The sequence below is a fragment of the Chaetodon auriga genome, chromosome 15, assembly GCF_051107435.1.
Source record: "Chaetodon auriga isolate fChaAug3 chromosome 15, fChaAug3.hap1, whole genome shotgun sequence".
NCBI lineage: Eukaryota > Metazoa > Chordata > Actinopteri > Chaetodontiformes > Chaetodontidae > Chaetodon > Chaetodon auriga.
The window spans coordinates 8,752,778-8,780,266 of record NC_135088.1 but is presented as its reverse complement, the minus strand read 5'-3'; the positions used below and the strand labels follow the sequence as shown (position 1 = coordinate 8,780,266).

Here is a 27,489-nt window from a genome sequence, read left to right as displayed (position 1 = left end):
AGATCTGTTCTGTTTTGACCCATATCTCGTCCTTCTGTCTTTTGATTTCTCCCTTCTTCTCTTTATCTTACCACAAGAGTTTAGATCCGCTCAGTTTCAGCTGAATCTTAAAAAAAAAAAAAAAAAGAGAGAAAAGTTTGCAGAAGTGAGCTCTTATTCTGGAAAATGTATTGATATAATAACCAGAAAAGGATTTTCTTTTCCTTTTCAGTTCCTTCGTGGAGTAAAGTGGAAGTAAATTGACCCCGTTCATTTGTCTGTGAATATTGACCCACCTCTCAGCCACCATGCTGTCATTCTTTTAAATAGAAGCCCCTCTGTGTCTGCAGCTTGTCTATTTTCAGCAGAGCTAGTGCTAAGGCCAAACTTCTATTTTTAAAGGCGCTTTAGCTTGTGATGATAATGCGTTGCTGTGAGTTACAGTGTGCAAATTTTTGTTTTGCCAAAGCAATGTTGGAAATAGACCTGTGTGGTGGAAGAAGCAATGTGTCAGCCAGATTATATGTATTGCTTATTTGCTTTGGGGACAACGGGTGGTTGGTCCACCACTATGGGCCAGACTGAAATATCTCAGCATCTTGTATGGATTGCTGTAATTTACAATATGTTATGCATTTTGTCTGCTCTCCAGAGGATGAATCCATTCTTCGACGAGCCCCAGACTTTCCACGTAGCACCACCAGCCTGTGAAAGCTTTTAGTCATCCAGTGAAATATCTCGGTATCTACTGGATGGATTGGCAAATAATTTTATACACTCATTGATTGTTTCCAGACATTTATCCTAATAACTTCGGTCATGCTCTGACCCGCCAGCAGCAGGTTGACATTTGTGGTTTTGAGTGAAATACTGTGATGACTATTGGACGCATGACAATAAACCTTGCTACAGTCATTTCACCATCAGGATGCGTTGCAGTAACCAATGGTTTCGTTTCTGACCGCACACTGTGCCTGCAAAACTAATGACTCTCCCATCAGCCTCAGTTGCTCTTAGTGCTAATTAGCAAATGTTAGCATGTCTAACATTTGCTAAGACGGTGAACATGCTAAACATTATAGCTGCTACGCATCAGTATGTTAGCATACTGAGCAGACTTTTGACTAAGAAGGGCTCCATGAGTCGCTAGCATGGTTGGCTCTTAGTCTTGTGTAATGGTGGTATAACAAAATGCGTAATTTTAGAATATGGCTTCTTTAATGTGTGCTTGGCTTTATGCATTATTTCTGACATTTTACAAGCCGAACGTTTCACCTAGAAATTGAAAAAGAATTAGATGTTTAATTAATAATGGTTGTTCCTGCCCTGGTTTGTACACTGCAGCTTTAAATGTCACCAACATTCTGCTCCACGTTGTAGGCAAATTATTTTAGGATTAGGGTCCCTTGTGCAAGAGTTACATACCTGCCACATCCTCCGCTCATACCCTCGACTGACTAACTTCTTGCTTCTGTGCCTTGTAAAAACACAGAGTGATTAAAAAAGTGAGGGCTGTGTAACCAACACCCACCCACACACCTTACCCTTTTCCTTTTCCTCCAGACTCTCTTCTCTTCTCTCATCTTTGATGTCTCCTGCTCAGACTATCTTCCTTTCTAAATCTCTCTCTCTCTCTTTCTTCTTCCCTTGCTTCATTGCCTTCATTCCCTCTGGCTCTCTGCTCAGCCCAGACGCTGAGCTATAAATCCCACATTGCTCCCAGTCAACAGTAGAGAATAGTATCCAGGTGTCCTTGCCTGTATCGGTCCGTTCGTCTTCAGAAATGTAGTGCTAAATTGAAAGGTGGGTAAAAAGTGGTCAGGTGACAACAGCCTTGAAAAAGATTTTAGTGCAGTTGGCACCCTTTCATTCACCACTCTTTATTTCTGTCAAACATGCTGAACAGGTTCACTGATTGCCGGCAATGAATCAATCGCGTGACATTTACTGCAGCAGTAAGGTATGGATAATTTACTCTCCCCACCCCTCTTTGTTTTCCTTCCTCAGTATCATGTGTTAAGGAGGAGAGAGCAGGCCTGTGCGGGACAAAGTTGTGCCGTAGAGAACTTTTTAAGTAGGACACAACTAAAAATGGGATTTTTGGGTCAGATACTGTCAGTGAATTGGGCTAGGAAAATAGCCTAATTTCCTTGTCGACAGGTTTTCGTATATTTTGGATATTATGTGAAAATGTTTCATTTCCTTCGATGCGCTCGTGCAGTTGTGCTCCGGCAAACAAGCCGTAATGGCTGCTCTGCTGTGTGAATGGTTTGAGTGGAGGTAAATATATCCAGAGCTGCTTTGAAGTGGTACTCGGCCACTGCAACAGGAAAAAACCACGCATGATCGCGGTCATCACTCCTCTCACTGGATCTGTCACCAGCTCTAAACTCAGACTCCACCTTGCACTCACAGTGATTCAAATTATTTATTTGTGACACAGCAGCAGTGCCTCAACTGCCTCTCGCTCGTTCTTTCTCCCTGTCTGTTATTTGATTGCTCCTCTCTCCTCATTTGCTTTCTCCCGTTTGAGAAGGGTATCCTGGTTTGGACTGCAGCCCAGCGCTGCCTTGTGTTGTGAAACCTTGGCACATTTCAGGCATCCAGCAGCTAGACTGCACTAGTTACCTGGATAGCCCTCAGTTGGTAACCCCAAAGGACCTCATTCTCCCTAATCTACAGTGGGAATCGTCTAAAATGCTATTCCCTTAATCATTTAGAGTGAAAGCCACGTGTTTTGTTGGGTTTAATGTTATTTGACTGCCTGCCATTTGGTTTGCATCACTTTTTCACCCTCGTCCTGCAGCTGAGCAGAAGATTGAAGTGCAAGAACCAGGTTAATTTCTGGGAAGGTTGTTGCTTGTGGGAGTTCACTTTTAAGAAGGATACGGTCTTGCTCAAACCTGAAGACTCTGAGGGTATTTTGCAGTCATACCATGCAAAAGTGCACTTGCACTAATGTGATTTTTAATCCCACCTGCTTACAGCGGGACCTCAGATAACTGTTTCAGCGGCTTCCTGAACTTACGGGCTCACTTCGGTTAAACATTCAGATGTAAAGGCATGTGTAATCTGTTTATGCATCTGTCTCGCCTGAAACACATTTACAGAAAGCGCTTGTCACCATTTGATTCTGGATGCTGCGAAATGGCATCCTATCGTGCTTACTCATTGGTTGGGTCTGTGTTTGAAGTATTTGATCATGGACAATTTACATTTCGTGTGCTCTCTCCCGTCTTGGAAGCTTGCCAGCTGTGTTATGTAACAACTCTCATCAGCTATATTCAAGCAGACTGGAGCAGCTAATTTTTGGAAGCAAGAATACCTTGAATGCACCACACAAGGCCACAGTTCACAAATAAACATGTAGTTGGATTATTACTTTAAGCATCCATCACCATCCATGGATAGTTTTTCCAAATGTACCTTGACTACGAGGCTTGTCGTTAGTTATGGGCTGTATACACAGTACCTGCTATATGCATGTCAGGCTTTGGCAGGTAGGAATTTGCCTCCAACTGAGTACTTGTTTGTTTTTATCTGTGTTGTTTGCAGAAGGTTCTCCAAGAGCAGGGTGCCGGCTATATAGCCGACGGCTCACCTTTGTCTGATAGTCATGTAGCTAAGTCTAAGCTGATGTGTCCTGGGTTGCCGTGCACGCCCTCAACATCTCTCACAGTCAACTCTAAACACAGAACTTACTTACTTACAGCTGTTAATGTGATTGACGTCGAGCTTTCAGCAGCGGGACGGCCTGTAGTGTGTCTGATGCTGTGTCACAAAAATGACCAAAGATGAAACGTGCGCTTCTTTTGGTTTCAGGAAGTGAAAGTGTCTGCTTTAACACTTTCAACTGAACTTGTTTTTTAAAATACTGTCAAGTCAATTCATGACTGTGAAATCTTTCACTGCTTCTAGCTGCTAACTAGTTCATTTCTCATTCAAAGCATGCTGTTTTAATTTCTCCCCTAATGAGGCTTTAAAAACAATGCTATACTGACAGTCAGCTGCCTGAAGCCCCTCTATGGTAGATCATGTGATTTCAGCCTTTTCTGAGAGGTGGATCATGGGACTCTTGAGATTGTTCATCGCAAGCATTTTCACAGCGCTACTGATGTCAAGTATATGCTGCCAAAAGAAGACTAGAAATTATTAGCGGAAAACCATGGTGATGAACTCTGTTAGGGGTGTGGTTGGGGCTTTATTTAGCAGCAGAAGGAAGTAGCGTCAGGAAACGTGGTGCGTCAGATGGCGACTGTGATGAAGGTTGCTCCGCCGTCGGCCCTGTCTGTTCGGCCTCTATCAAGATATTAAGAGGATGGGCTGGTTTAAACAAGATCTCTCAGATCTTGCGTGACATCAAGTCCAGCAGGCACCGCTAAATGATTCTTCTTTCCACTTGTCTGGCAGCCAACAGTAAGAGAGGAGCTAAAATGGTCTAACCATGACCATCATATGTATGACCATATATACTGTATGTGTGTGTGTGTGTGTATATATATATATATATATACATAATCATATGCATATGTATGAGTACATGTACAGTGATCCAGCCAGCGGTCACAGTGTGCTGACAATCTTGGTTTCAATGAAGACTACCTCTTGTTCCTTCTGTGATCGTCATCAGTCTGGGAGTGGAGGGAAAGGAGGAGGAGGAGGAGGAGGAGGAGGAGGAGGAGCCAGAGAAGCTCTACTGTAAATGGGCCCTAATCCAGCTGGGCCAAAGTCTCTTTATATCTGTCTGTCTGCAGCTTCTCCCTGATACTTTCTGTCACTCTCTCCTCTTTCTCACTCCCTCTGTTTTTTCTCACCTTCCAGACCCCTTGAGCTGGTTTCTGTGAACAGCTCCTCCTCCTCTGTCATTTCAGTTTGTTTGCAACTAGTGGCATTTTCTCCGAAGCTACTGCAGCCTTTTTATCAGACTTTGTTGTCTCTGTTCCCTCAGTAGCTAGAGGTTGTCCAAAACAAGCTCAGCTTTTTGTGTGTACTGTGCTTTTGTCTCGTTTCGGCGCTCGCTCGAACAATGTTTTTGTTCTAAAGCTGCAGACCCGGGCTGCTCTCGCTGAGATTCGTGACGAGCTTGTTATTTGCCGCAGTCAGGACGCTGATTTCTTCTCAGGTCTTGCAAACACAGAGGAAGTGCTCATGGTGTACTCTCTTAGGTGATCAATCCTAAACAGAGGAAAAAAGTTCAAAGAAGAGCCAAGAACGAGCACCAGTGGTCCAGGAGGAGGAGTAGAACAAAAAGCATTGATCGTTGACATTTATAACCTTTTTTTTTTTTTATAACCTACAGTAAATAATGTGGGAAGCAGTGAAGATTTTGGAAGACTGCTGCAGCAGACCTATACAAAAATGAATGTGTTTTCTTTTTAGGTATCAGAAAATAGTGAGAGAAAAGTCCCTGAGCCCACAGTTGACGTCCTCAGATTCCTTCTTGGGTGCAATGAATAGTCCTTAACACAAACATATTTAGATTTCAGTTCCATGAGACAAAAAAGTAGTAAATCCTCAGGAAGTTTGCACCAGCGAATGCTTCTTGCCTGATGAATTAGTTTTCTCTGTTCCCTGCTGAAAGGAAGTGAGGACGAGGAGGAAAGGCCACAGTGGGGCTTAAATGCCACGACATGCATATACAGCGCATCATGTTAAGTGCATCCTGGAGGGGACTTGATCATACCTCCTCGGCTGTGTTGACTTCATGAAAAAAAATTATGATAATATACACTACGCTTTAAGATGCGGCTCACAGTGCTCTGCTGCACCTAGAAGACACGAGCATGAATCAGGCCTCCTCAGCTGTGTCTCACTTTTTCAAGTTTGGACTTGGCTGTTTGTGTCTTACATGATTGATGTTGCGGCGGCTCAGCTGCTCACCTCTGCCTCTCTCTCGGTCAGAGGTTCTACTGTCTGCTGTTTGCTATTCCTCCACATTTCCCTCCTCACTGGCATATCAGCCTTTTATCCATTAATTATAGGTGACACTGTCACTCGCTCGTGATCTCCTCCTTTTCTCTCCTCATCTGCGCTCTGTCACTGCCTTGTCGTCACTCTCTCGTCACCCTCCACCTCCTTCTTGCACCAAAATAAATGGTGTTTGTCAGCGATGCATACATTAGCCTTTGGTCAGCTCTATTCTGTGTGATTTTAGCCAATCACATGCCATAAGTTGTTCATGAAGGACAATTATATTTAAGGTTTCTAGGTTTTTATACTGGTTGATGTTACAGTTGCAGGTTCATAATTAAGAGTACTTGGCTTCACCTCTCAATATTTGTAATCAACACTCATGCATCGTGTCAAAGTGTCTTTGAGCAAGATGTCTGTCTGCCTACCCATCCAGGCCCCTTCCAAGGCATCACACAGTGAGATAAATTCCTGAAATATAGTGTCAAAACCCGATCTGAGCGACACGGTCAAGAGGTGGTGGGAAATTCTAAGGAAAGATTGTTTTTCTTACGGACTGCTGGATGTCTGCAGGCTGATGCTGGTGTAAAACATAACACTGTGAGCGCGACAGCTTCACTGCACTTAGTCATGCTGTTCTCTCAGTGCTGTTGCCATGGAGCTGAACTCCAGGGTCAAGTTTTCCACTATAATCCTGAAATCTGATGCATTTTGAGCTGAAGTGAGCATTGAACCATCTACAATGGAAGAGTGATTATAATTTTTTTTTTAATCTCAAGGAGGAATTTGGGACTACCGGCCAGCAACCGAAATCAGTCAAGCCTCTGCATTATGAATGGAGCCTAAATATCCCTCAGCGTGTGGGTGGCTTTATCATATTCAGACTCCAGTAGGGTAAAAGGTGTTTCACAAAAAGTCCAAAACATTACAGGTCAGTATAGTGGTCATTAAAGTGGAGTGAGCCGTACATATTTTAACTCACTGGAAATTCCCTTTACAAAGTTTTATCTTACTGGTATCCTCAAGATCTCCTGGCTAATGTACCAAACAACATTAGACTATGACAATCGGGGTTGTTCAAGTTCACTGAATGATAACTAAGATGTATATCATTTGATTTAGTTCGCACATTAGCTAATAATTGTAAATATTGCAGAACTGACATTTTTCCATCCCTTCACATGCCTCTAATGTCTCACTTTAGGGACAAGCTAACATGTGACTTCAGATTTGCTGTCACGGTAATGTCACTGTATGGATGCTGCAGTTTACAAAGCAAACGGCCTGTCGTTATCCTCATTTTACCATCTGTGGTTACTATCTATGGTTTTCTGTTCAGCACATCCGGCTAGTTTTCAGCAACTCCTGCCGGAGCACGTTGCTCTTACACTGAATTTTGCTTACTTTAAGTTCCTTCTTAAGAGTGAGATGCAGTTAGTCTATTTTTACAAAAAAATTGTTAATCTCTGTATGGGTTGCTTTTGCCACACTCTTAACTTTCTGTCTGGAATGTAGCTGTGGTTGACAACTTTAATCTCTTCTGGAGACGCCCAACTTTCTTCCATCACAACAGGAAAATTATGATGGCATTTGCCCCCACTGGTCTGAGCTCACTCGCACTGACCAATTTATTTTACACAATCTGGAACTCGTCCTCACACTGATTACCCACCATTGCATGTTCGCTCCTGGTCACTTCACGTCTCCTCCCCTCCAAACCACACTAGCTCCCCTTGTGGTTAAGGCTGCCTGTACCCATGGGAGAATAACAGCCTTCTCAGATACAATAGCCAGTGTCCAGACAAAGATTAAATAGTGGGTGAAATGTGATTCAAATTTCCAGCCAACTATCTCAGGCGCAGCTCCAACAAACCTTAAACTAACCCCATTTAATATTTGGTCCCAGTGTTGCAAATCGCTTTTAATCAATGATTTTATTACATCCTCCGAGCTTGATTTTCTGTTTTTAACAGAGACTCGGTTAAACGTTAATACTGGGAATGTGATCCTTATTGAATCTACCCCACAAAACATGTTTGACTCTGAGATCCTTTGTAAGACGATATCATCTGGAGAATTTTCATCCTTTGAATATGTGTTTCTGTATGCTGTCATATACAGACCACCAAAATACTTACCCCTTTGCCTTGATGTTGCTGCCGAGGTGCTGTCAGTTACCTGCACAGAATTTGACTGTCTAGCCATTTCCGGTGATTTTAATATACAAATAGTTAATGTTAATGACAGAAACATTATTAAACTGTCTGCCACACTTGACACGTTTGATCTGATTCAGCGTGTGAAAGTGCCGACACATAATAGAGGACACGCTCTAGATTGAGTCATTATTAAGGGTGTCTCAAATGTCACTGTGTGATTAGATCTGAAAAAAAGATACATTAATGAGAACACCAGGACCCTTTTGATGGAAAAAGGAATATTTCGTAATTGATGGCATTGCTCCTGCTAAAGTTAAATTGATCGCTAGTAAGCACAAGGCTCCGTGGAGAAACACTCAGTCTGTGGGGTCCAGAAAAGGGAGCGCTGGACAGCTGAGTGAAAATGGCATAAATCAAACCTCCAGCTTCACTTTGTGCAGTAGGAGGCAGGCAGCCATTTTTCTCTGAGATCACTAACAAATAACAACCAGTTTCTACCAGCAAATGCAGCGAGTTTGTATCCTTTTTTAATGACAAGAGTCAAGGTATCAGATACACTATCGATGCCACAATGGCCTCTCCAATCCTCAATTCAACCACGTCGTGATGTTTTACCCACTAAATTCCGTAAAGCAGCCTGATGAAAGCGGCCTGATGAAAGAACCAGTAGTCATTGTTAACACCTTTCTCCAATCTGGCATTTTTCCAAAGGCCTTGAAAACTGCAGTCATTAAGCTTCTAAAGAGTCTTGACACTACTGTACTATGTAACTGTCACCTTAAATTAAACCTGCTCTTAGCTAAAGTAATTAAAAAAAAATGTTAACCAACAACTTAGTAATTTTTTAATATTCTTGACAAAAGGTTCTTTGTCTCTGTTGGTCGCTGTTTGTTCGAGCAGATGGTCTTGACCTGTGGGGTTCCACAGGGGTCCATCTTGAGACCTCTCGTGTTTAACCTCTACCTCCTTACACCAAATTATTAAACAGCCTACCACAATTATGCAGATGAATTAATGAAATCTACATTTCACTTACACTGGATCTTTTTGTAACTGCATCTATCAAATCAATGACCAGATGAAGTTAAAGTTTTCAGGAGGACCAGACAGAAAGACAGAACGTCTGCTCTCACCTTATCTCCTTGTCTCTCATAACACAGAGCCCAGCCAGAAATCTTGCTTAAGAGTGAAGTCTGACGAGTAATGTCCAGGCAAGACCTAGAAAACGTACCCATGCCTTCATTTCCAGTAGACTGGATTACTGTAATGGTCTGTTCACGGGGGTTTCAAAGAAAACTCCTCAGCAACTCCAACTGATTCCTGATGAAAAGTACAAAATATGCGCACATTACATCAGTTCTTCAGGAAATCCGTTTGCTACCAGTCACCCAGAGGATTGATTTCAAAGTCCTGCTGCTCATCTACAAATCACTTAGTGACTCTGTCTATATGCTACTCTTCAGCATGTGAACTGGTCAAAATGATGCTGACTGTTTACCAGATTTAAACTAGGCAGCGCCCAGAACATAGAGGGAGGTACGTACATCCAGTCAGTGTTACATAAATGGAGCTGAAGTGCAGAATGTTATTTGTATATCTTGAAACTGTTTCACCAAATTGGAATTTGGAATTTGGAAATGTACCAGTTTTTGGTCCTAGTTAATGTTGAAACAGTGCATACAGGCTCCATGTTAAACAAATCACCTCGGCTTTCGGTGACACCTTTGGATTTCCTTTTTTAGTAAGAACATTATTTGGCAGATGAGTCTGCCAAGTAATGTAAGCAGCGGGTTCTCTTATCTGTAGCCGGCCAGATGCAAGAAGAAGTAGTCGGCAGCTGCGTGTGGGGAAACATCTGAATACCCTGAGGAATAACGCACGTGTTGTATATCGAAGACGCAGCAATGAAGTGAAGACGATGAAGAAGTTCTCCGCCGATACTGTCTTGTTCAAAAAAGGTTTATTGAAGCAAGTACAGCATCACAGACAGCATGCGATGTCTGGGTGGTTTCAGCCAATAGAAGCAACACACACATACAGCATCTCGAACATGCATTATATAGGGGAGTTGTGTTGACACAACTAAATACAGAAAGTTAAAAAGACCTAATATGGTCGTGACAGAACATATGTCGCACAACAGGTGAGGGCCTAATATAATCATGGCCTCTCCATCTTTAGGTTAAAGGTATTTACGAACAACAAAAATCTCCAAGCTCAGGGGAGGGGATGCCCAAAAAGACGAGCAGATACTACACACGTTAATTTGACACTGATAACAGTAATATGCGATCAGTTTCACTAGTGGGGTGAAACAGTCAAACGGCAATAAATAGCAAAATAAAAAGTTAAATATGCTAATTTTCCAATACTGTTATGTAATTTATGTTGTAAAGCAGTTTGAGCTGCACTCAAGCATGAACTGCATGACACATATAAAAAAGGATGATTGATTGTGTGAATGAAGCATTGCCTCACCCTGAACAGGAACAATTGGCCTGAAAGACACGACATCGCACTTAGTCACATACCATTGCTTCTTTTATCATCAGCTAATTGTATGGAAAATCAGTTTTTGATGAGCGGGTGAGAAGACGGCAATCTTTCATTTTTGCTCCACTCTGAAACACACTGAAACAAAGTGCTAACAAAATTAGCATTCAGTCAGTAGCTTGATCTTAACACGTCCATATCATCAAAGATAACTCTGTATCAGTCAGTCACAGCACCTGTGAGTTATGGCAGTCTGTACATAAGCATGATTTGCAGGTTTTCATTTGAAAATAAAAGGAAACACTGAAAGATTTTCCTAAATTTTAGGTCTGTCATGGTGTGGGTGATTTTTCTGGCACGGTTTCATTTTCTCTAAGGCCCTATTATTTCCGCAATGCAGAAAACACGGATGAAATTGCATCCAGAATGCAGATGCAGTTTACAAAAATCAGGGTTTCCCCTGCCATTGTAAGCATTTTATTCATGGCACCTAGGCAGAGTGAATAGAAACAAAAGTACGCTGCTATGTTTTGGTGTCTCTCTCTGTCTCACACACGCACGCACGTGCACACACACACACACACACACACAGAATCATGTCGAAAGACGTCCTGTGAGAGAGAGGTAGCGCTTTAGCGAGAGCTCATCACTTTAGCAAACTCTCAGAAGTGCAACCACATCAGCAGATGCAAGATGAGTTTGTTGAAGACTTTGTGGCTGAATGCAGTCAGATATTCTGCTGGAAAAAATAAAAAAGCTACGTCCGTTTCTGATCAAGTGTTGTAAACAAGGAGCAGTGAGTAGCCTTCTTTTTAAAAACGAATCATCTGGATACACTTAATGAAGGTGGTAAACATACTTTCAGTGCACCTTAAGGATCTCGTCTGGTCCCTTTTTAAGGCTTCAGCATGTGATTTACACTAGTCTTTTGTCCTTTGTGTGGCTGCTTTGTGATCTTTTTTTAACAGTCCACCCACCTGCGCTCACTGAGGTCATCTGACGTCAGAAAATAAAGTGCTGTCTGAGAGAAGAAAAAAGGATCTTAACTTTTTTCCCGCCTGTCATCCATTAAAATTCAGTCCAAATTAAAAAAAAAAAAAAAAAAGTAAAATAAGACTTAGTGCTTGTCAGTTCTCAAGAGATTTCTGAGCTCGGATGTGGATGTGGATGTAGAGTGAGGAGTGGGAGGTCTGCTCTTTAAAGATCTTTGCTCAGCTGTTGACATGTCTTGACAGTGAAATGAAAAGAGCACAGGCCTGGTGAACTCAGACGAGCAGGGATACCGACCGGCTGGAGCATCTAGGGAGATCAGCTATGAGGAGTGTGTGCGTGTTTGTGTGCATGTGTGTATATACGGTGAATTAGCACACACATCCTCTCTAGAGCTCACCTCTGATGCACACTTTATTATGGTTGCTCCATTAATGGTGACCCATGGTGAAACATGCTACTTTCACCGCTAATGGTTTTGTTTACCTCCATTAAATCAATGCTGCGGATGCCTTTTTTTGCTGCTGCTGGGCCGGCGGGAGGAAATTCGTGGAGAGAGTCAGTGTTAATCACATGTTTCCAATATTTCCTTTTTATTTTATTTTTTAAGCTGTCCATTCTTTATGTTTCTTGACAAATTTTAAACCGCTGGCTCCATTTGTAAGCTCTTGCCATTAGCTTTTTGAGCAAGTACCATCCTTTGGGGATCTAATATCAAGCCAATAATGTTTTTATTCTGTTCCAGCAAACATGTGCTATTCTCAGCACTGTTGACAGAGGCCCCCCCCCCCCCCCCCCCCTTGTAGTTGATGCTGTAGTTGTTTGGATAACAATAATAGGAGCCGAGCCATCCGAATCACCTCTCCAGAGCTCTTATCGTGCTCTTTATCCCTCCCAGCTCTTTTTATATCAGTCAGCGAGTTCACCTGAGTGAAAGCGAACATCTGGAGGATCCCTCCCTCCCTCGGGCAGGGCCAAAGATCAGCGCTGAGGCTCATATTCCACTGGCCTTCTCGTTAGAAACTGAAATGTTGGAGAGGGAGGGCAGTGGCCACGGGTTCTTGCCTTCAGTGATACGATCTCTAATGAGATCTGCATTTTGATTAACGTTGTCCTTTTTCTTCATCCCCTCCTCCTGCTCCTTCCTGTTTCCCTTTACCATCACTCACTTGCTGTCTTTGAATAAGTTTGTAACAGCGGACGCTGTTTATGAAATCTGAATTGTGAAATCGAGGAAAAATGTGCGCAATCTTGTCCTTTTCCCCCTAATTTGCTTATCTTATCTTTGTAAGTGTGCTTTATTTTCACTCTCTCTGCTCCTTCCTCTCATCTCCTCTGTGCTTTTCACCTCCTGCTGTGCCTCACTTTGTTTTTTCCCCCCCCGCCTCTCCTTTCACTGAACTGCACACCTCTTTTCCCAAGAATGAGTTCACCTACAGGAGGAATGGATGAGGCAGATATTTAGTGAACTTCTCCGGGTTAATGATTGGCCTCTTTCAGCTTGTGTGTGTGTGTGTGTGTGTGTGTGTGTGTGTGTGTGTGTGTGTGTGTGTCTGTCTGTGTGCATGCGTGGGTGTGTCCTGTGTGTGTGTGTGTGTGTGCCATAGAGAGAGAGAGAGAGAGAGAGAGAGAGAGAGAGAGAGAGAGAGAGAGAGAGGGCAACCTTATGTGCATTAAAAACAGGGTAGCCAAATAAAAGCAGTGTTGTGCCCTCATGGACTCGGGGTGAAAGTCTGCTCTGCCTCTTTGATGTCACGCTCAGAAATATGGCAGGAGAGTAAAGTTATACCAGCAGGGGCTGCAGGCAGCTGGGACCAAGCTCAAAACCCATTTAAAAAGAGGCAAAAATATTATGAGATAATTATTTTTTATTAGGGTTTTGGATTTGTATGTGCATGTGTGTGTGTGTGTGTGTGTGTGTGTGATTTTAACCGATCAAATTCTCTGAAGCTTTTTCTTCGACTTTATTTTTTGTTCTGCAGACATTATTATATATTAAAACAGCACAAGATTGCCTTTCACTGAGTGTGACTCAGGCCAAGAAAACCTCAGCCGAGCTTGGCTTCATCCACACAGGCACCGTGACAGCAGTTAAAAACAAACATTCCTTCAGTTTTGTAATAACTGATAAATATTTAACCGAGCTTTGTTGTAATGTACCAGACTGTCCTGTTTGCAGTACACCTTGGGCCTGGCTCATATCAAAAACACATGCATACATTAATTTGCATGTCTTGTTGTCCAGGACAGGCTGTATTTCAAGAGGTGAGCAACCTTTTTCAGGCCTGACCTTATCTGTTTTTCGACCGCATTTCTCTGTTTCATTAGTGGTTTTATTTCTGCCATGCAGCTTTGCCTGCAGGCTGGTTGAGCTGTGCAGCGCTGTGTTGTTTCGTTTCTGTTGTGTTTGGGCTGCTTAGCCACTCTGGCCTACAGTATATTCCTGTCAGCTATAAATAAGTTTGTTACAGATGAGACAGTAAAAGAAACAAAACAAAACAAAACAAAACATGATTAGTCATGATGACATGGAGTTGCCTGAAGGAAGGTAAGTTCGACAAAGACTGTGCTAGTTTCAGGATTATGCTAATGAGGAATATTGTTGTTTTTATGAGGAAAATGAAATTAAAATTACATCCTTTTTTTTCTCCATATCATCAAAACACAATTTTTAGTTACAGTAACTGCTGACATATTATATTAATATCATACAGCAAAGGTCGGTAACACTTTATGTTAAGGTGCACATTATTAATATTCGTAGCATATTAGCTCTTTATCAGTCATTATAAAGCACTTATTCTGCATGATCCTCTGCAATAACCTCCAAATTACTGTGTATTGAAAGTAAGTAAAGCTGTTGGACGTGAATTCCAATCTTAATAACCTCGCCCTAACCCCTAAAGTGCTTTATAATGAGTAATATTAATGATTAATAATATTGAGCCAATATGTTGCTAACATTCATGCTAATAAGCAGCTAGTTGGGTATCTTAATATAAAGTTTGACCCAAAGGTCTCCCCAGAATTTCTGGCTGCGATCCTGTTAAAAAAAAGAAAAAAAAAGCTGCGTTACTGACAGAAGTTTAGATTGATTTTGATGTTTGGTGTCTTATCGTCACTAACAATCTAGCGTTTTCAGCCATGCTGTAAGGGTATAATTGCATGTCAGTCATGGTTGTTGTGTACTGCGTTTTCACCAACTGGTCAGACATGTTAACAAAACAAATTGCACCAGACAGTTTATGGACCACAAAACTAAACACCACCTCTGTAGCTGCACCCGAGTGGAAACACTGCGTCGGCAGGCAGCTCGATAGATTCGTAGTGTTCCAGTACACGTTTGAAACGTTGCTGCAGCGGTGCAGAAGCTGTTTTTCTTTGGAAAACCGAAATACTGCCATAGTTAGGATTTTATTTTTGCAGTCGTCTGTAACATAAGAACCATTGGTGATGTCCAGAAAAAATAACAGGAAAATCTTATGCTCATGTTTATTTCATTTCTTAAATCTGGTGTGACGTGGTGCCTTTAGCTGAAGCCTGAGCCACAGTAGAGTTTTGCAGTGCACCATCATTGGATAAATTCACTAGTGTGACACAAAATTTCCACATGGACTTATGTCTTTATTGCTCACACTCAGGAAACTTTTATCACGTAGCGAAATTTTTGAAAAGCTGTGCTTCTGTGTGCAGTTTGTAATCTGCTATGAGCTATATTTGGTAACAGCGTAGCTGATCCTATCAGCTAACAAGCAAACTGTACGTTGCAGTATCCTGTAACTGTATATGAATATACCGCTTATACTGTAAATTCAGTACAGTGAGCTAGCCCTTAAGAGTTGCTTGCAAAAGCAGAATTGTATTTCCATGCTAACCGCTACCAATTAGAAAGGAAGGAGAGTTGGAAGGTCTGCAGGTCTCCAATCTACAGTTGCACATGAATGTGTCAGTCAAGCAGAACTGTCAGTATTCACTTTAAACTCCGTTTCCCTGCAGACTTTGTGAAGACAGAAGATACATAAAATTTAGCATAATGCACCTGAAACAACTGCCACTGTGTTGTACTGTTCTCTGATGAAAGTCTGCCACATCAACCTTATTTGATGACAGACTGTAGCTGTTTACCAGCTTCCTCCGATCTGCTATAGATAAGAGACTGAGGTGGAAACCATAGTGCACAATATGGTGATTTCCTTATTAGCTCTTACCAGAGTTCTAGCTTGTTTATCACCAGGCGTAGGTTTCGTTTCAGCTCTGGGGGAGGGCACATATTAAGTGGAGGTCTGCGAGTTGTCTCCCAGGGAAATTTTGAGCTTAATTTCCTGTATTCTGGTTCGATTTCATGCTCCAGTTTGTGCTTTTTCTGCATCGATTTATGGTGTAAATGTCTCTATTTATGTAAAGTAAAACACAAAATTGATGCACAGGTGACAAAATATACTGGAATGAAATGCAGTCAGGCTTCCTGACTACAGTGTATGAACTCCTGACTATTTACATCTGACTGATTCACATGTTGGGAAGATTGGTTGCACCAAAATGCCTCATGTTTATGTTGAAAACATCTCTTATTTAACATTGTTGTATGAATTTATAGGCAATATGTAAATTCCACTCGATGAAAGGCAAATTCAGATGTCCCACACTGTCAACAGATCACATGCTGCCGATCTCTTGACTGTCTCTGGACCTCGTCGTCCTTTTCTCTTCTGGTTCCTCCTCTGGCTGCTTCTTCATTCTGTTTTATGGCAGCCATATGCTTCTGAGTTTGCATACTACCACCATCTACTTTACTGGAGGCATTGTTGTGTCTGTGAGTGCGTGTCCCCTGCGTCCACCCTGAAATCTGCATCTGCAAGTTTCACAACAGTGCAGGTACTGGTATTGTTCAGATTTTGGAGACTCTGATTTGGATCCAATTTCTGTTCTGCTGATAAATGTAAATGTTCTCCGTCGTTCCATGCACGACCTCCCGAGCTGGACGTGGTAGCGTGAACTGCTTCTGTGCTGCTTGACTGCATATGACATTGCTGTCTCCTTCCATGCTGCATTAAATGCTTTGTCATCTTAAACAGACTTCTCCATGAGAGGAAACTAACTTGGCAAAGTGATTACGTTTCAAAGACGCACATGTAAGCACTATCGCACGGATTCATCCATCACCAGTGATCGGGTCCTTAGAAATTTGGAACCTGCCCCATTTTAGATCTGGTTCTTCAAGCTTGTACAGTTCCACACTTATACCGCCCGTCTCCTGCACTCTGATCCCTTCCTCCCTGTCTGTCAGCAGCATGCAGTGTGCATCTTTAACTTCATTAATCTTTTTGCAGACAGAGATTGTAGGCGTATGTAAATTTAACCCTCCATTAGTCAGCTTAAGCCTCCACTGCTCTCCTCTGCCAGTGCTGCTGCTGTGAACATTTTCTCTGTATTCTTGCCTCCTAGCTCTGCCTGCCCACTTGACTTCCTGCCTACCCGTATGCGTGACCTGTTTTGCACCTTCAAGACACCACAGTACTGACTACAGTAGGGTTAAGCTCGGCGGACTCGTCTTTAATGGCACAATTTGGGACCTGCAGATTGTTCTTCAGTCAGCGATTTAATGAAACTGATTGGAAAGAAGGCTGTAGGCTATAGGCCTGTCCACACACTGAACCCAATGGAAATCCCGGGAATGTAACAGCATTAACGTATATAATCTAAGCACAGATACAGTACAGGGGAAAAAGATCAATTTTAACCACACTATGCTTGAGGTCAGTGCCAATTCTATTCATTAGTCGCTAGCGGGCAGCGATATAATGCCAGTTCAATGATGGGAGTCAATGGTGTCATTTGCTCAATGCTAGCAGCCGGTAATGCCAGCTAGCTGTCGTCTTTTTCTCCATTTCCTCAGACACAGACACTTATTTTCATAAGCTGTGTCAGGCCAGACCTCGAGGTGACGCGGGGTGCACATATCCAGTTTCAGCGTCTACTGTAGTTTGTGTAAAACGGGCCTGACATTCAACACTTTTGACGCCTGCAGCCCTCATTCTCTGCTGTGTTGTATGTTTAAACCTTTTATGCATTTTAGTGCAGTAAATGTAAGCCAAGGAGTGGAATGGATGTGGATTTTTTTTTTTTTCTTCTCAGCACAGCACTCCTTTCCACTCTCTCTTTCTTATCCACCGATGACAGATATAGAAGTACTTTTTAAATTTCTTTCTCATTGATGTATTTACTTGCATGCATTTGAAACATCCAGTGCTGGAATAACTAAGTATTGTACACCATGTAGTTGCACTTTAGCACAATATACACTCTTAAAAAAGAATGTGTTTGGGCTGTTTGTTTCAACATTATTATAATATCATAGTAATAAGAAGTATATATGTAAGTCTATATATTGTATATAGACTTTGAGTTTTATCCCAAACTGTTGGACTTGTGTTCTAGCAGGTAGAACTCTTTCCCCTCCAACAGTAGGATGTTTATATCACTGAGATTTACATGTTTATGGCCTTGATAAATATTTCTATAACTGTGGTAAGCGCTGTAATGCGATCGCTGTTGGCTTACATGCTGCATGTCACTGCTTCTTGTTCATAGCAACAACAAGAGAAGCGACAATACGAGCCAACATTGGCACAGTCGGCCCTCTGAATACTGTTATGACAGCGTTTTGATATTTATAGCCTTTTCAGTGATATTAAAGGAAATTATCAGTTGGGGAGAGGAGATGGAGAAAGAGGCAGAACAAAAAGTGGGTGAAAGGGGGAGAGAAGAGTTTCTTGTGGGTAATTTGTGGGGGCCCAAAGCATTAAGGTGCTAAATGAAAGCTAATTATATTAGGGCACCAGGGGAAATGGGTGCTGTGTGGCCTCAGGCCCTGGCCATCTATCTGATTTAAGATACACAGTGTGTCAGCAGCAAATCGAATCTGCAGGGAGCAATTGAAGGTTCCATTCACACACACACACACATGCACTAACACACACACACACGCAGAGGCTTTATTACAGCAGCGTTTGAATCATCCTCCCCGGTGGTGGATAACGGTGGGTCAGTGGAGTCCCTCCTCATGTTATTAATTAGACGTTGGTCAAAGATGGGCTGCAAATGATGCTGAGCATTCGTTTTTATTCCCAGTGCTTTAGACCAGTGGGATTTACAGCCTCGGTACAAACCAGAAAATATTCGCTTTCATGAAAGGGAAGCACAATTTGAAATGATTGCTAAAATGATTATTCAGTTAATTGATTAGCCTGCTCTAGTTCTGTCTTGTAGTCTCTAATAATCAAGCTGGATGATAATTTATTCACTTAAGTTATTGCCTGATGCTAATTCTTAGCTGCTCAGAGACTTTGTATTAATTTAGCTGTTAGCGAGAATAAAGGATGGGTATTCATCACTGTTGTGGTAGTTCTTTTGATTAAATAATAATATTAATGTTATTTAATATATCGTATCTCCATCAGTAATGGAAAAATGATGGGTGCTTGTAGGTTGGGCTTCCAACAAAAAATGCCATCACAGTCTCAAATGTCTTGTTTTGTCTGTCCGACAGTCTACAGCCCAAAGATATTCAGCTTAATCACAGAAGACTAAAAATACAAGCAGCCCATTATCAAAATAGTTGCAGGGAAACTTTCTGTTGATTGTCTGTTTCTGTTCTAGTTGCAGTCTACATCTTTTTTTTTTTGTTTTTTGTTTTAATTTTAGCTCTGTGTTGCCTTGAACTCCAGGAAAACTACCTGCTCACTGCAAACCTCTTTCAGTATCGCTTTTAATGCATAAAAAAAAAAAAAAAACACCTTGCAATATCCATAACCACAGTGTTACGCTATTTTGGTGTCAGAAATGCTGCACATAAGTCAGAACAGTTGCGAAAACAACACAAGCTGCAGCATGTGTATACACCAGCTTCAGAAAACACAGAAAGTCCAGTATATTTAGCTAAGCTTCACGATACGCAGGCTCTAGAGGTGTTGTAGAACAGAACTCACACTGAGTTAAACAGAAAGACTGTGCCATTGCCCTTCATTCTGCTCCCTGTGGTACACACCATGTGGCCCAATTTCCTGTAAAGCTCCACATTCCAAAACAGCATAGCTACGCTCCAGGGACTTAACATGTGACCTCATCTAGCCTAAACTGTACCCTCCTCAGACAGGAACAGTAGAAGTTGTGTCTCCTGTGTAGCTGCTCTCAACTGCTCTCTTCTGTTCAGGACATTATCTTGTACATCTGAGTGAGAGAAAAAGGCCTCGCTGTCTGTCCCGTTAACACACTTTCCAGATCACTGTCACCTCACTCACCTGCTCTGCCTGCACACACTCTCCACTCAATGACCGAAGCTGTGTAAAGAGACGACCGGGCCGGCTGACGCTGAAAGCAACATCACAGCAATGATTTTCACGTCCTAAACAGGAAGCAGACTCACTTAAATAACCACGCCGACGTCCATTATATTAAACAGCAAGATTACATTATGCGGCTGTGATGTCGAGCAATCCTCAAATATTCCTTTTCATTCCGGTTCATTACTTGTTTTATCAGTTTTCAGATACAATAAAATTGCTATCAACTGTTTTGACAACATAATCGTGTGTCGCAATATCAACAGTCTGCCCTGATTGGCACAATGCAATCCCACTGAAAGGAAATAAACAGAGATATTAAAAAAAGTGCAGCCCTGCGGCCAGGTCAGTCATTTTGAAGCTTCATTTTCTCTCCTTCCTGTCTGCTTCCAGAGAGGGTCGCATATTAGATCCCTGCAGCAGTTTGTGTATCTCCACAGTATGTAGTTTATTTATAAGTTGAGCGCTACTCTGCAAATACTGCATGATGCAAATTAAGCAGGCGATCCCATTGCAAAGCACTTCTACTCAGCTGCACATTTTCAACTTGATCTGTAATGTTGTTCTACCCTGTTTGTCATGTGACCGTGCAGCTCTTTGCATTGTGTTATAGCATGGCTTTAGCAAGCTTTGTGAACACACGAGGCATCTACATGTCAGCCCCAATCAAAAGGAGAAAACTGTGCTCAGGCCTGATGAGAAGAAGGCGGCAGAGCAGCGACTGATTTATATCTTTGTATCAAGAAGGGAGTTAAAAGTTCCCGAGTTCACTGCCAGTCACAGTGGAAATTACAGTTAATGAGACGTCACCGCGGCTGCTTTGCTAATGACTGTGAGCGTTTGTGTATTTTAGAGCACAAATAAGACACAGAGAGTCGATGTGGGGGGAAAACAATAGTGGGATGGCACAAACATCAACTGTCACTCCATGCATGAGAGGAAGTCAAAGGGCTTGGCTGAATTATGAGTTTGTTTTTCCCTCTTTGAGCTTTCACTTCTCCTGCGCTCTGACTCGCCTCACTCACGCTACCCTGCACTTATCAAAAGACCCGGTGGACAAACTCTCCGCTCGGGATGAAAAGGCTCCTTCTCACGTCAGAATAGTTTGGATTATGAGACTGAATTTACGTGTGTTTTCTAAGCGAGACGGGGCAGCCGTGGATGAAATTGAAGTGAACTCTGTCAATGAAATGGATTGGAGGAATTTTTATTACCTCAACCAACAAGTTCTCCAAGTAAGATGATGAAATAATGTGAGTAGGTTGCCGCTGCCTTTCAAATACACCCCTGTGAGTGCGTTCTGATCCTGACAACATCGTTTGTCAGTTGTTTTCTGCTCCACCGCCACGACGGCTTCACTGTGAATATGTTGAGGCACAAAAATGAGGTGATGTTATGAAGTGATGATTGAAGTGGCAGCACTGTATAGGCGATTTTGACCCTTTAGATGTGAGGAGGGGTGGGTGGGTGGGTGGAGTTAAGTGGTGGAAAAAAGAGAGAAGAAAAGAGGGAGCCATCATACAATCACATGATGATTTCTGAAACAAGGGTAGCTTTATAACCGTGCTCCTCTCTAGCAACCAAAGGCTCCACTCAGTAATTCAAAGACCAAATCAACACGCACGCACGCACACACACACACACACACACACGCAAACATGCACACGCACACATACAAGCTTCATATTAGTGACACACACTGAAAACACACACATACTGCTGCTGTGTACGCTTGTCTCCGGGTAGGTGAGCTGGATAATCCCATGACTCGCCTGACCTCCTCCATACTTCTGCCAATAGTGACACTGGATTGGCTGAGAGGCTGAACGCGGTGGGGGGAGGAGGCGTCTGTCCCAGCAGCAGTAATACGAATATTATATAACCTTGGCAGATGAGGCAGTCTGAAGGGAAGGGGAAGAGGGGGAATGAGCAATGAGAGAGGACGAGAGAGAGAGAGAGAGTGCTGGTGAGAGAAACGGATGTGGTGGAGAGAGAGGAAGTGAGAGTAGGGAAAGGCAGGAAGGGGAAAAAAGAAGTACAGTAAAACAGTGAAATTACACAGAAAGATTAAAAAGTCAGGGGACAGATTTGTTTTTATTGTTTTACATAATGGGCGGATGATGCATGCTGCACAGTACTGCCAAATAATTAGACTGCATTTATTTTGTGGCTTTTTCCATAAAAAAGAAATAAGATGTTGATGAATTTCCCATATTTGAACGCAGACGTACGTCACACCTTCATGGTTTATTATAGTATTTATTTATATGACATGAGCAACATGAACATATCAACATATCAACACCCTTTAAATTTAAGAAATGGCCTGTTGCACACACCAGTTAGCACAGAAAATAAATAAATACCTATAATAGTTAAATACTGTGCTTTACCAAGAACAAGTAAAATGAGTATTTTGGGGTCTTTGCTTTGGACTCTGGGGAACTGGATCTGCATGAACTGAGAAAATAATCATCAGATTCATTGGTAATGAATATAATTATCATTTGCAGGCCTTCATTTGAGCCCTTCGTTTTCGAGGGGATGCCATCAAGATGTGCGGCTCATGACGGCAGCCTGTCACAATACCAGCAATTCTGCTATACATAATATGTTGCACATCATTCAGTAATGATACAGCATGGTGGAAGTGAAGACTTGTTGTCAGTTCAGTATTCTGACTGAATGAAATCAGCACACAGTTCAATAAATATCATCTCAGTCGACTGAGTGTGTGTGACTTTATGAACACATGTAATATAACATTTTGCCTTTTGAGTGTAGGTCACACTCTCTTCTCTATGGCTCCCCAGTAATAGTCGGCCTTTCTGAGAACCCACTCACTATCAGAGAGTAGGCAGAACATGGAGGATGTTCATTATGTGCCAAAGTTTCCTTAAAAAAAAAAAACTAAGGTGAAAGCATACTGTTCAGCTAAGATATATGCACTTGGAAGATACAATCCACATCTTAACTGGAAACGATAGAAACAATAAAACCATCCCAACAACAGCTGTGTTTGTCATCAAAAGTGTTGCACAACAAAGACAACACTGTGTTTTTAACATCATCCCTCTGTTTTAGATAGAAATTTATTTGTTTCTTTTATCAATGGGAACAGCAACAAGACTTTTCTCAGCACCCACATGTGATATAAAAGTAAGTTAGATACGTACTATAGGGTCCTATTTTCCCAACATGTTTGCCATAATGTGTTCGGCCAAGTCAGCCAGTTTCCATGTTTGTTTCAAGCCTCAGCGCTCTCGTACTGTACATCTCTCTGCTGAAAGAAACCGCTCTCTCCCACCGCCCGTTACATGCTTTCTGCTCCCACACGTTGGCCTAAAAAAGCTTTGATCTTAACGGAAAAACTATCATCTCATCGGTTCCCACTGTAGTCACTGGTGTACGATTCCCCAGAGACAGAGCAGGTCAGCCCAGTTCACTTCTCCCTCCGTAGCTGCTACGGGCCCTTTGTTTGTTGTGGACTGTCATTAGTGCTGATCTGTCTTTTCCACCTCCTCAGCACATCATGTCATGTCATTAAGAAAATGTGTAACACATTTAAAACTTGTCTAGCTGCTCTGGTTTGATTTATTCTGATGTAAACAGTTGGCATAGCAGCACCCATTTCTTTGTCATTGAAGGAGTCAACATTGATTTCCACTGTGCACAGTTTGTGTAGAGATAGAGAAGATTGTGCATTCTGAACAAAATCCTGCAGGCGTATATTATCTGTTGCAGCAGGATTTCATTTTTCTAATTCATTGTTTTTGTCCTTGAGTCTTGTTGCCAAGGCCCTCCAATATATCTGCACAGTCTCTCAGTATTGACACATATTGTTAGCATGTGTTCACACTCAGAAAGAGATGTTTGTAGGTAGAAGTAAAATAGCGAGGGAAGTGATTGGCAGCATGCCTCAGAGTGTAAACACTGTCCAGCCTGCCCAGTTTTTGTAACAGTTGCCTTTTTTAAGACCCTGTGCTTGACTGGTACAACCAGTTATGTGCGCACACGTGTGTACACGCAGTCAGAGTCAGTGCGGGTGGAGAAAGAGCAGCGAAGGACATTGAACTGCAACCTACATTTAGGTGTTTATTCCTCTCTGCGGCCCAAGTGCCTCCTGAAAATGTTGGTGTGCAGGTGTGTTTGTTACGCTTCTGTTTTCCACATGTGTTAACCAGACTGTGTTAACCCCTGTGTGCATTTGTTGGTGATGTGCTCATGCTCACACGCAAGTCACTTTTTCTGTGTGCGCGTGTGTCTGTGTGTGTCTGAGTGAAGTGAATGCACATGTTTATTGCACTCTGCTCCAGTATGGAGGCATTCCTAATGAGGCTTGAATCTGCGCTGCATGGCTCAGAGCCACGCTTGTTGGCTCAGCGGTGGGAGGAGCATGTGAGTTAGAGCAGGACCCAGGGGTATCATAAATGCTAAATTCAAACACCACCCTGTGGTCATTTTATATTACCAGCATTTTAAGTCATGTTGAAATTGAACAGGATACGTTTTGATAGCTCTCTAATGGACTTAAAAATACAAAAAATGGCAATAAAAAAAAGAAGAAATGAGGAGTCTACATGTTGAACTTAGGATACTGTAGTAGATCAAGCCTTGCAGTGCAGTTGTGAATAATAAAAACTCAAACGAGCTGGAAAACCTCAAATTATTAAAGCAAATACCGCGTGAATGCCTGCACTTAGTGTCATGTCGTGTGCCGTTTCACTGCAGCGGTCCAGAGAGAGCCACCAAAGGCCAAACATCGGCCGATAATTAGTGTTCACAGCATCTTCGCTCGAATCCCGCCATAGCCGCTTTAAGTTGACAAGTAATGAGAGAGCCAGAAAGATGAGCACATAGCAAGAAGACACCATACTGCTCATAACGGGGGTTCAAAGAGGACCATTTCTATTAATACCCTACTACTGCCAGGCTGACGATCCAGAGTTAAGACTGGTACATATTAGAAAGTGTCTGCCAAAATTTGCAGAGTGCTAGTGATGCAGATAAAGTCTAACCATAGCGTGCGTAGGTCATGGTCAGGGTGAGCTGAACTAGTTCATTTCAGTGTCATGCAAGGTAATTACTATGGGGAATCCTGTAATTATCACTGCTGTGCTTATTAATAACACAGCTTATGCTGCATTACACTGCCTGCGATGAATCATGCTGTTTACAGTATGTACAGGATCGATTGCACAGCAAGGTGGAAATGAGTGCGGGTGCGTTCTTGGGTCTGTATATGGCGTTTTTGGTGTCAAATGTAGGTCACGATTGTGTTGAGGTTGATTTCAGTACCTCTGTCAGAAAGTCCAAAACAGTTACAAACTGTGGGTTTGATAAGTTTCAGAATGAGCCAGGCAGAGTCATTTCAGTGTTAGTCACGCAGCCTTCTAGGTCTGTGGTTGAGTTGTGTATTTCTTGTTTGAATAAACCTTTTGTCTTTCTGCATTTCTCACCGTGTTTTTAATTTGAGTTCACACAAAGCGAATCCTCCTGCATCATGTTTTTAACCTGAAAAGGGTATATAGCCCTAGCTTTTGTGTGTGTTAGCATCTCTGACGATGCACATTTTCTGCAGATCATGTCATCCCTGCGAGGTCCTTCCGGACTCCCTGCTCTCCCCTCCCCCTCTGTTTACGCCATCTGCTGAACAGTGTGATTCTATGCTTTTCAGACGACTGCCAAAAGTTGAGATGACATCGCTTTCCTAATCCCGCTACTATTTGAACCTGTCTGCATGTGGTGGGAATGATCTTGGCTCGTTCAGCGTTAAGCTATGGCTAAACTTCTTAGCTGGACATCTTCCAACATCCACCACCTCTACTCCCCCTTGGTCGCAGTCCAATTTGCATAAGCCAGTGTCGTCTTTCCAATGACCATGAGGCTCTGGCCACTGTGAATTTAGGTCGTGCTTGTTCGGGAGAAGGGACGGGTGTGGCTCCTGGTCTGTGAGACGGACTCTGACAAGTTTCAGTTTCCCCACTCCTGGCGTGCAAACATGGCTCGGGTTGCTTGAAAGCAGAAAAAATGTGTATAAGTGGCTAAGATATCTGTCGGCCTGAATGTAAAGTCATTATCAAGCTTAGCAAGCCAGCTCTGTTACATAATGCCCATATACATTCCAACTAGTGCGCTGCCAAAACAAACAAGGGAGAAAAGATTTAAGCCCTTCTAATGCGGTCAAATTCTTGTCATGGATTACACAGCCATGTCAGTCCAACAGTAGTCTGGAGTCTGTTTGGCTGCAACACGCCCTTAAACCTGACACACTCTCGGTGTACATGCTGGAACTTTGCCTGCAATACATCTTGGCGTTGGTGCTGACTTGAGCTTCACGCTGCAGTTTAGGCGTCTCCGTTACTTTAGGCCTAATAAATATTGGCAGTCGAGGGCAATGACAACTTAGCGTATGCATCCGCCAGTTTTTTGAAGAGCTTTAAGGAAGCGTTAAACAAAGTTGGAGGCTTGGGGTGAGATTTAGAGCTTAGCTAAGGCACAGAAGAGTCATCGTTAATGATAGGCGTCATTGGTTTTGGCTTATTCGCTTACGCATTGAGCATTAATGAAGAAAGCAGCTCATCAAAGTCACAAACCATCAACTATATCACGTTTGAGTCAGAAAGCTTCAACTGAGGAGACCACTGAGTCAAGTTCATGTCTGCATCATTGTGCTCTAATACAGAACAGACAGTATAAGAAATGTCTCGTGTGTTGTTTCAGTTATTTGCCTCTCGTCACTGCAGGGTGTGTATATAAAGGAACCTTTCGTGTGCAGGATGCTTTTTAAGCAATGCCACCGTTGTGCTAAACATTCAAGCCCTTGTTCTAATCTAATTTCATGCCATTGCCATTGGAAAAGACTCCATCAATCAGAGAAACAGCAGCACAATCGAAATGTTTATCTGTCCTCAGCTCAGATATTTCCCTCAGCCGACTGGATTAGTCCACAGGGTTTGCATGTCTCCTAGCAACAGCACAACATACCACTGAGGCTGTCCATACCCATAAAGCAGCCCTCTGCAGCCTGCCATGAATTTATCACAAACATCTTTAGGTTTACATGCAGCTCACTCATCTTGACATGTTTCCCTCTTTTCTCCCTCTCTCTCTCTCTTTTTCTGCACGCATTTCAGCTCATCACCCGGAGCGGGACAGACCAGCAGTTCTGCGGTGCCGGGCCAGTCCAAGCCCAGCGGGCAGACGCATAAGATCTGTTTGGTGTGCTCAGACGAGGCCTCGGGATGCCACTACGGGGTCGTGACCTGCGGCAGCTGCAAGGTGTTCTTCAAGAGGGCCGTCGAAGGTTGGTCTCACACAGCTACCTGCATCCGCTCACTCAGGCACACCACTGAAAGCACATTTCAGATTTGATTTATGGTATTTACATTAATGTCTGTGAGGAAAAAGTTTGAGAACATTGTAAATTGTGGCCACATATACATTAGGGCTTAATCAGATTTGCATATTCATGTCCGTGTATTCTATATTATGCAGCCACAACCTTGTGCATGTGCACCTAATAGCAATGGTTAGCATCCATTAAATTTGTACATCTTGTCCCAAAGATTCTCATTCATTTGACTTACATAGGATCAGCTCTCGAGCTGTTGTGC

At 42.5% G+C, this 27,489-nt stretch overlaps 1 protein-coding gene across 2 annotated transcripts in view; it reads left to right on the top strand.

The window, feature by feature from the left end:
- Positions 1–27,489, top strand: part of LOC143332466 (glucocorticoid receptor-like) — a 65,598-nt gene that overhangs the window by 15,248 nt on the left and 22,861 nt on the right. For both annotated transcript variants that reach the window (XM_076749949.1, XM_076749948.1), the window contains exon 3: positions 27,010–27,179. In XM_076749949.1, the coding sequence (XP_076606064.1) occupies positions 27,010–27,179 (170 nt within the window). The remainder of the gene's footprint in view (positions 1–27,009; positions 27,180–27,489) is intronic.